At 38.5% G+C, this 10,289-nt stretch overlaps 1 protein-coding gene across 2 annotated transcripts; it reads left to right on the forward strand.

Annotated features, from left to right (window-relative positions):
• Window positions 1–4,250: 4,250 nt before the first annotated feature.
• Window positions 4,251–9,854, forward strand: GAPT (GRB2 binding adaptor protein, transmembrane). 2 transcript variants are annotated; one of them, XM_045895223.3, is made up of 4 exons: window positions 4,251–4,483; window positions 4,954–5,008; window positions 6,983–7,047; window positions 7,472–9,854. In XM_045895223.3, exon 4 carries the CDS (start codon window positions 7,483–7,485, stop codon window positions 8,338–8,340), a length of 858 nt encoding a protein of 285 aa, XP_045751179.1. In that variant the 5' UTR covers window positions 4,251–4,483; window positions 4,954–5,008; window positions 6,983–7,047; window positions 7,472–7,482; the 3' UTR covers window positions 8,341–9,854. The 2 variants fall into 2 exon arrangements, with proteins under 2 accessions (XP_045751179.1, XP_045751199.1); XM_045895243.3 differs by lacking the exon at window positions 6,983–7,047.
• The last annotated feature ends 435 nt before the right edge of the window (window positions 9,855–10,289 follow it).

Raw genomic sequence — 10,289 nt, forward strand, 5'->3', positions numbered from 1 at the left:
TTTTATTTCTCCAGAAAGGGTTTCTCTAATATCTTCCATGCTTTTTTCAAGCCCAGCTAGTATCCTTAAAATCATCATTCTGAACTCTAGTTCCAACATCTTACTAATGTCCTTATTGATTAGGTGCCTGGCAGACGGTACAGCCTCTTGTTATTTTTTTTGAGGTGATTTTTTCCATCTTATCATTTTGTCCAGAGGAGAATAGATGGATGAGAGAACAAAATGCTAACAGGGTAACAACGACCCCAGAAAAATATTCTCTAAACAAATCAGAAGAGACCTGAAATGGGGGGAAAAGAAAGGGAAAGAAAGAAAAAAAAAAAAAAAACAGAAAAAGAAAAAAGATAAAGATAAAAAAAAGAAGAATGATCACATATGATCAAGCTGGTTAATAGATGAGTACCACACACTAGATTTGGGGTGTATTTTGGTCTTTAGAAGAAACTGCCTCCCAAAATTTTAAAGAAAGAAAAGCTTAGATATGTACAAAAATAAGGGTAAATACGATGGAGGGATGAAATATGAATGTAATGATGAAAATTATAAAAGATTTTATAAAAGGAATTGATAAGAAGTTGGTTGAAAAAAGAAAGAAGAGAAATTAAAAAAAAAAAGAAGGGAGAGAATGTGATCAGGCAGGAGACTAGAACAAAGGCATACACTAGAGATTTAGGGTATATTTTGGTCTGTTAGAAGAAACTGTATCCCAGGGGGGTGGGAGGATGAGTTAGCCTGGTGGTGGGTATTGAGGGCACATTCTGCATGGAGCACTGGGTGTTATGCACAAACAATGAATCATGGAACACTTCATCTAAAACTAATGCTGTAATGTATGGGGATTAACATAAGAATAAAAAAAATTAAAAAAAAAAAAAGAAGAAACTGTATCCCAAAATTGTAAAGAGAGAACAACTTATATAGATATGCCAAAAATAAGGTTAACTACTATGAAGAGATAGAATATGACTCTAAAAATGAAAAATAAAAAAGATTTTTAAAAAAGGGATTGATAAGATGGTGGTTGAAAAAGGGAAAGAGAAAAATTCAAAAAAAAAAAAAAGAAGGAAAAGAAAAAAAAGAAAATTAAAAAAAATTAACTTTGAAAGATTAAGGAATCAGAGGGGAAAGAAGCCATGAATTCTATGTGCAGTATTCCCCTAGCACTGGAGTTCTGCCATTCTCACTGATCAGTAAACTTGGTCTTGGCTGGCTGTTCTCGCTCATCTTCTGGGGGAGGGGCCTGTTGCCGTGGTTCTGAAACATCTTTGCCGGAGGTGGAATTGCCTCACCCTTGCTGGGTCCTGGCTAAGTAATCTGCTCGGGTTTGTTCTCGGGAGCTTTTGTTCCATGCAAGCTTTTCGTACAGCTTTGGAGGACGAGAGTGAGAATGGTGGCCTCCCAATCTCTGCCCCGGAGGAGCCGACAACTCGGGGCCCCACTCCTCAGTGAGCCCCCAGAGAAAAGCAGTCAATCACTCCCCTCTCCCCGGTCTCCAGCCGCACTCCATGCTCACCCAGCCTGTGACCGAATGTTTCTATATCTGTCTCACGACGCTGTTTGGAGTCTCCAAACCCAGCAGATGCCTGCAGGAAGGAAGGGGAGTCTCCCGGATCTGCCACTTGTTGGGTCCCTGCTGGAGGAGCAGTGGCCCGACTGTGCCGTGGATCACGGTTTATGGCAACCCCAAGCTAAGAGCCTGCTCCTCAACTCCGTCTCTGCAGCCGGCTTCCCTGCTCCCATACCTGGGAGCTTTGCCTCAGTCAGGCACCCCTGGTCTTTCTGTGACCCTGAGGGTCCTGAGACCACACTGTTCCAGCGAGGGTTTCACCCCCCACTTAGCCACTGGAGCGATGTCCCTTAGTGGAGCCGACTTCTAAAAGTTCCGATTTTGTGCTCTGCGGCTCTATCACTTGCCAGAAGCGGCCGACGGAGGCCGCCTCCCCCGCCGTCTATCTTCCCGAATATCGCCTCAGATTCACTTCTCCAAACATCCTACCTTCCAGAAAGTGGTCGCTTTTCTGTTCAGAGAGTTGCTGCTATTCTTTTCATCCATCTCCTGTTGAGTTTGTAGGTGTTCAGAATGGTTTGATCCCTATCTAGCTGAATTCCTGGGACCAGACGAAATTTAGGTTTTCTACTCCTCCACCAATAAATAAAAATCTTTAAAAAATAAAAGAAGTGACCTATTATTCATTCCCAACTTCTTTTAATTAAGACAATTTTCATATAGTGCACAAATCTTAAATGGAGACCTTGATGAATGGTTATACATAACCACTGCAAATATCAAGATGTAGAACATTTCTGGCATCTGAGAAGTCTCCCTCATGCACCTTTCAGTCTATAGTAATCCCCATTTTTCTGATGTCTACCATCATGTGTTCATAGATAAGCTTTCCATGATTTGAGAATGGAACCTTACAGTTTGTACTCTTTTGTGCATAGCTTGTTAAAGTCTATATTATGTTTGTGAGATCCATTTATGTTGTAATTTATCAGTATTTCAGATTTTTGCATGGATTTATCATGTTCTATTTACCCATTTAGTTGTTGAGGGACCTTTGGAATGTTTCTAGAGCTTTGAGATATTATGAATTAAAGCAGTTATAAACAGAAATGGCCTCCTTTTCTGTTGAGTATATACCTAGGAGTGAAAATCTTGAGCATTTTTTTTTTCTTTCTGTATTGGTTTTTTTGTTTGTTTTTAAGCCCTGGACCATAGTCTAACTTTTCTAAGTTGCCCAATGAACCATAACAATGTAACTCTCTTTAGGCATGACACATATTCCAAGGGGGCAGATTTTGCAGCTTAAAATGGAACACCAGTAGTGTACTATCTTTCATGGTCCATTCCTCACAGCACTTCATAAGCTCCTTCACTCTCGGGTTTTTGCCTGGAACCTTTCTATTCTGCCTTGATTAACTCCTTTTTATTCCATGAGGCTTAGCTCAAGTCTTGCCTTCCCTGACCATTCTGAACTGGATGCCTCTTTTCCTTATTCCCACTCTCATCTGTGTATAACTATGTCTTTCTTAGCCCTTACCTCCTTGATCTGAAATGATCTGTGTGTACGGCAGCCTCTTTCAGTAGGCTTTAAGTGCTACAAGGGAGTTTGTTCATTATTGCATCCCCATTGCTTAGCAGAATACCTGGCAGAATGTCCATGCCCAACCTGTATTGACAGCCTTGTTCTTCTAACATCTGGTTGGTGTTTCAGTAATGAAATCTTCTTTTAAATCATTTGATTCAAAGAAAGTCCCCTGGGGTTGAAAAAGTTCCAATACAATTTAAAAGGGAAACTTCCCATTGCTTTGTGATCTCATCTTTTTCATTCAGCCTTTTCTATTTTTTTTTTTTTAATCCGTGGAGTTGGTCTCTGAGAAATGCTGTTAAATAAGGGTTCTATGTTGGAAACCTCTTAATTCACTGAAGTGAGACAGCCAAGTGCAGTAGTTTAGCACACAGGTGCTGGAGGCACACTGCCAGGCCACACTGGGTGGGGGATTTTTTACCCGTCTGCTTCCAGTTCATCCCCTGTGACACAGGACGAATCACAGCCCTCTCCCACAGGTTGTTGTCAGGATTTACCAAGTAGTACACAAAGCAGTTAGAAGACCTAGTGAGTGCCCAGAATATGTTGGCTTCTGTTATTAAACAAAGTGAAACAGTTTTTCTTTCTACCTACTAGAAGATCACAGAAATGTCACAGTCAAGTTGAATATACTTTGGGAGATTACTGTCTTATCAACTTAAAGGAATATTAACATTTTCTGAACCAAAATTGGGACACTGGTTTGACAAGTGGAAACGTAACCTGGGCACTGGGACATAGTATTTGAAATGAAGACTGTTTTAGCAATCCTACCAGCAAACAAATAAACAAGACCTCCAAGTAACTACATTTCAGAATCTTTCTTCTTAAAAAATTTTAAGTGCAAGTGAAATAACTTTTATTGATTCTGAAGTGAGGACTGCAAATATTATGTGAATAAAAAAGCATCTGGGCTCCATGCATCATTTTCTGATATAGTTGGAGAATTATTGGTAAGAATGAAGGGCTGGGCTTCCTTTTTCAAAAACTCATGCCATTTATCTTAATTCTGGTACATCTGATAAGAACTTCCTCTACAACGAACCATGAGAGACGATGGACTCTGAAAAACAAACAGGGTTCTAGAGGGGAGGGGGGTGGGAGGATGGGTTAGCCTGGTGGTGGGTATTGAGGAGGGCACATTCTGCATGGAGCACTGGGTGTTATGCACAAACAATGAATCATGGAACACTTCATCTAAAACTAATGCTGTAATGTATGGGGATTAACATAAGAATAAAAAAAAAAAAGAACTTCCTCTACAACCAGGAAACTTTGCAAGTATGAAATAATCTGAAAGAAGAGGGTAAAAAAAAGGAACACTAAAAAGAGGAACACTAAAGCAGGTTTAACCAAAAGAATAGAGGAGAGTTTGGCTCAACAGTCTCAAGGTAAGTGAGAACCTGATTTAGGGCATGTGGCTAATGAAAAACTGTAAGGAACAAGTTCATTTTAAATAATGACTTTTTTATGTTATCAGACATAGTTTTTAGGTGGCCTTTGGTGGCAGTAGGGGGAAAAATCAGTTTACAAACTGAGGGTGATGTTAATCTGCCTTTACCAGTATATATGCTTACACATTAAGATTAGGCTTTGCTATTGTCTTGTTTCCAAACAGAAGGGCAGTAATCTGCCTTTGAAGATTCCAGCAGTCTATCAATCATTTGTGATTTTAAGACAAATGAATAATTGTTAGTGTGTTGGAACTGTTTCCTAGAACAGGAACAGCCTTCTTGCAGATTGGGCAAAATGAGACTTATTGGGGTGTTAAGCCAGCTTTGAAGGGCTCTTGTTTAACATACGGTTTTCATTCTAGTAGGTCTTTCCATTTTGCCTCTCAGAGTTTTTCCTATTGTTTTAGAGCAAAGAAAAGGATGCATTTCTTCTCTTCTAAGAAGTCTTCTTGTATTATCTCAGTAAGTACTTCTTTGACAGTTTTACTATTTGGAATGTTCTGGATTGTCTACATAGAACAACATAGATGGTAAAAATAAATTCTCATCTTGGAAATTGAGAGGGCAATTTGTTACCTAATCCTCAGCAATAGTCAGCCTTCCCCACTTTTGTTGCAAGCCTAGAATTTTAAAAAGGTGATTAATTTTAATATATATTTGAAATTCAGTTCAAATATGCTACCAAATTTTTACTTAAATGAGTAATGACTTATACCATAAATTATCTTACCTACAATCAGTTCTTACCTGTTTTAGAAAGGAAATGAGGTCCTAATGGGGGTTAAAGTCATTTGCCAGATATTTGCCTTTGGACACAGCATCATGTGTGGTCTTTATAAAGGAGGGAACCTACAAAGGTTCCAAAGAAATTAATAGATGTCTAGATCTGGGATATCTGTCCATACAGTTTTATCAAATAAATTTTATAAACGTTAACTGCATTTCATATGTAATTTGGTATTTTGTGTGAAATGCCAAAATGAAAATTTTCACGTGATATATTCCAACCTTGAACAAATTTAGAAAAGTTGACTGTCATGTGTGAACACTCACTGAAAGAGAGCTCAGCTTTGTGGGGTTATTTTTTCCCTGTTTATTGTTGCCACTGTTATCCTAATGCTGTTTGCTCCATTCATTAACAGATATTTAAGAAAGTAGCTCTTCTGTGTCTAGCTTGGTTTTGGTAATATAAAGATAAATAAGAACTCCGTCCCTCAAGAAGCTCAGAGCAAATCGAGCTATAAAAATTTAGTAATAGATGTTCCTGATAGCCATTTATTGAATTTTGGTTAAGAATAGTATTTTGGGGCAAATTTTACTTGAATCTTGATTCAGTCACTTCTTAGTTACTCAAGTAGTTAAATTCTTTAATCCTCTCCTTACTCTTTTCCAAAATAGGCATAACTATAGTATCTAATTCATATGGCATCTGTAGGATCAAATGAGATCATCCATGTAAAAGTTTTTAGAAGCTGATCCAAAATAAGATCTTAACAAAATATTATCAATGGTGACATTCAATAGATGATGATAATCACCCCACAAGCACTATTAACAATATTGGATGACTATAGTTAACAACACTGTATTGTATATTTGAAGGTTGCTAAGAGAGTAAATCTTAAAAGTTATTATGGGAAGAAAAAAATTGTACCTATGTGAGGTGATGGTCATCAACTAAATTTAATGTGGCCATCATTTCACAATATGTATTCATGTTGTATTTCACATATGTATTCATGTGTCAAATAATCATGCTGTATACCTAGAACTGATACAATGTGTATCAATTATATATCTCAATAAAACTAGAAACAGCAACAACAGTGAAAATGGTATTAGATATAACTATTTCTGTGTCTAGGCTGAAAACATACAGTAATAATGTTTTGTTAATAAAATCATAATACACTGCTCAGTTTGGTTGAATATTTTTCATTTCTCTCCTCTGCCGTTTTAAAGCCTTGGTGGAAAACATTCTGAAATTATCTTAATTGGAAAGTTGTTTGCTGGAAGTTGTGAGAACACTAGTGATAGAAAGCCTTTCAAAGTTTGTTTTGGATATTTTGTGTTAGGTCAAAGAGCTGTTTTCTTCTAAGTGTAAACTATACCCTTTAGGGGTATCTGGGTGTTGGTTAAGCATCTGCCTTTGGCTTAGTTCATGATCCCAGGGTCCTGGGAATGAGCTTTGCATCAGGCTCCATGCTCAGTGGGGAGTCTGCTTCTCCCTCTCCCCCTCCCACTTGTTTTCTCTCTTGCTATCTCTCTCTCTCTCAAATAAATAAAATCTTAAAGCAAAACAAAAAATCTATACCCTTTAGAAGACATATCTTAAGTTTTTAAATGATTTAAGCAATTAGATGCTGAGATTTGGAGTCATTTGTTTCTTGACTCCCTTATTTAATAAATATCAATTGAATTTCTTTTCTGCACTAGGTACTGTGCTATTCTCTAGGAATATACACATGAAAAGATCTGATCCCTGCCCACCATTTAACCAGGTAGGAAGACACACAATTCCCTATAACTTAGGCTGTCAAGCTATAATAGAGAATGGACTCATTAATAGGGGAATACAGAGGAAGGAATGATTTGGAAAAGGCCTCACAGAGGAGGTGATAAATAATGGAAATTATTGCACAGGTGTACTCTTGTCCCTTCCTCTTGTTGCATTCAAAGCATTGTCTTTCACTTTAAAATTATTAGCCTTATTGTCAAAATCCATGTTGAAATCTAATTGATAAAACCACTCAGGCTTGAGCAGGTAAAAGTTCTCTTTTTCTCTTCTCACAACAGCTGGTACTGTATTCTCTTTTGAGGCAGGAACTCACTAAATTATGGTGCTTAATATATTGGTAGATATTGACAGATTTTTCTATTATGCTATGTAATAAATATGTAATTAATTTGTTTTTTAATTTATAGGAGGTGTCTGGATGGCAGATCGTTCAACCCTCTCTTTCTTGAGTTGTCTGCTCTGCCATTATCTTCCACTCATTTTTGCTTCGTCTTGTGATTCATTGATAGAAAGTGAAGTGAAGTCAATTAAAATCCCCCCCGACACAGTGCAATTATACATTAAGGATTGTAATGTAAAAAGCATCACATACAACGAGAAGGATCATCCAAAGCTAAGTTTATTCAATCTCTCCTCTAATTGTATCAGGACTTTGCCAAATGATGTTCTTCCACATCTGAAAGAGAAATGCCTAAAAGAGCTTCCAGGATTACTTTTTAACAAAACCCTAAAAGGAATTACGTTTGTCTGCACCTGTGAATTCATTAAGGGCTCCCCCATATCACTAAACAACAGTGCTTGTGCAGAAATGTTGAAAAGCTGTAGAAATACATCAGTGGCCACTTTAATAGGAATTTCCCTTCTTTTCCTCTTGTTGATCTGTGGGATTGGGTGTGTTTGGTGTTGGAAACATGGTAATCCAGTGCAATTTACCTTGCCAAAGTTCTTGCAAAGGAGAAGCAGCAGGAGAAAAGACTGTACTAAAACACTCTCAAGTCTCCTCGCTATCAGCTCAAGAAATAAAATCTCAGTTCAGAACCAAGACTGCAGATCTTCTGGGAGAGGGACTAACACACATGGCAGCTATGAAAATGTGGAAAGTGGTGCTCCCAAACCTAAAGAAGAGACTGATAAAGAACTATATGAGAACATTCAGCAGACCAATTTTGAGGAGCATATCTATGGAAATGAGACACCATCCCAATATAACTTCCAGAAGCCTAGTACTTCTGAAGTCTCTCAAGATGAAGACATATATATTCTTCCAGATTCATAATAACTTTTGAAAATATCGGGTTTAGTTACCAGAGGATAAATAGTCACTGGGACTTGTATTTTACTGATGTCATTGTTAATCATGTTCTTTGGATGAAACTCAATGATCTTTCATCTGTCTCCACCCTGCTGAACCTTCTGTCTGTGTATCACTGCAGTTTAAATCCTCTTCACTCACCTTTCCCTAGATTAATTCTACATTATGTTATATTGATTCTTCCTTCTAAATGTTACCTGTTACCTTTTTCTCTTATTTCTATCTCCACCATCTTTTTCTGGCTCAAGATTGTGTCAGTTTTCTAACTTGTCTTTCTGGCTCCAGTTTCTGCACATTCAGTCAGTTCCCATGATGCTGCCAAATTTACCTTCAGAAAATATTCCCGATGCCACACCACTCCTTTGCTTAAGACCTCTTAATGGCTCCTCTTTGCAAAAGACATACTACTTATAATTCTAACTCCAGAATTTAGGATTTCCCACACTTGGTTCCAGTTTATTTTTCCAGTGACTTCTACTAATTTCTCACTCCTCTGTTTTCATCAGAATCATCTGAAAACCTGCCAGACTCATCCCTCCTCCTTGGCTTTGCTTGTCTGCCCCATTTCAAGCCTGCCCCAGATGGCAACTTCTTCCACAAGTCTTCTGAATTATTCCAAACCTACCTTTACCTTTTCCTTTTCTGATCACCTGTAGATTTTGCTGCGTGTTTAATTCTCTGGGCATTTAAACATCTGAATGTTTTCTATGGCATTTTATGATTTAATGTCATATGAGAATGTCTTAAATTCCTTGCTAAATAACAAGGAAGTGCCTCATCTTCATATTTTAGCTCCACTGCCTAGACCATCAATATGAGGCATTTGGTATTGTTTAATTGACAAATAATTAAATTGTACATTTTGCTCACTAGTTTTGAGAAAAATCTAATAAATTCATCCATTCAAGAAATGTTTATGAAGTACCTTCTATCTACTTTTACTCTGTCCATGGCGGGAGTAAAACAGCAAAAAGAAAGACATGGACCCTGAACGCATGTTGTCTGGCAGGAAAGAAAAGACAATAAATAAACAAATACTGTGCTACTTCTTTATGTATTCTATCTTACCCCTGAACTCAGCCTTTTATATGCTGCTCTGAATTGCTCAGGCTGAGGCTCTGCAGACCACGTTTTTCCTTTGCCAAGTGGGTCCATATTAGGCTCTTGTTCATAAGGAGCAGTGTGGAATATGTAGGCAAGAGGAACTGAAAGGGACTTGCTCTTTCTCACCTCCTTGTTGTCCCAGCGGGTACCATTGCCAAGCAGTTTACTCCAGCATCTCCAGTTGATTGCAGTTTCTAGTTTTTTCCAGCATTCCCAGAGAGGGCTTGACTGCACCCTGTCAGAGGTGCCAGCACCAGCCTGGTAGCAACCTCTCCTTAGAATCTGAGAAGCAGCTCTGCAGATCCTCCTCCATGGGACCGTCAGAGCTCCAGATCCCAGCCCCAGGTGCCATCTCCTGCACCCACTGTCTCTGTGGCGCCTCAGGGTCCTCTTTCTTCTTCTCGGTCAAACAAGACCTTTTGGCTAATTGTCTGTATTAAAACCTCCCTGTTAAAACAAACTGGTATGGATTCTATTTCCCCAGGTGGACCCTGATATACAAATTGAAAAGGTGGAATAAGTGCTTTGAGAAAAAAAAAAAAAAAACACTCTAGTTTTTGAGAGCAAGGGGTTTGGGTAGGGAAGAATTTTAATAGGATCGTCAAAAGGGGCCTCTCTGAGGACACACTTGAGCTGGGCCTTGAGGGTGGAAGGAGTTAACCATGCAAATCAGAGATGGGCAGGGATGGCACCAGCATATGAAAAGCTTTCACATTTGGTTTGGCCTGGGATGGCTGCAGCGCAGATAAAGCCATTGACAGTGCTGCCCTCGTCTTTGGAGGAAGGACCACAGGACTTACTGATGGACT

This window comes from Mirounga angustirostris, unplaced genomic scaffold (genome assembly GCF_029215605.1).
Source record: "Mirounga angustirostris isolate CCGP_5_RB_7025 unplaced genomic scaffold, mMirAng1.0.hap1 SCAF_7, whole genome shotgun sequence".
NCBI classification, from domain to species: Eukaryota; Metazoa; Chordata; class Mammalia; order Carnivora; family Phocidae; genus Mirounga; species Mirounga angustirostris.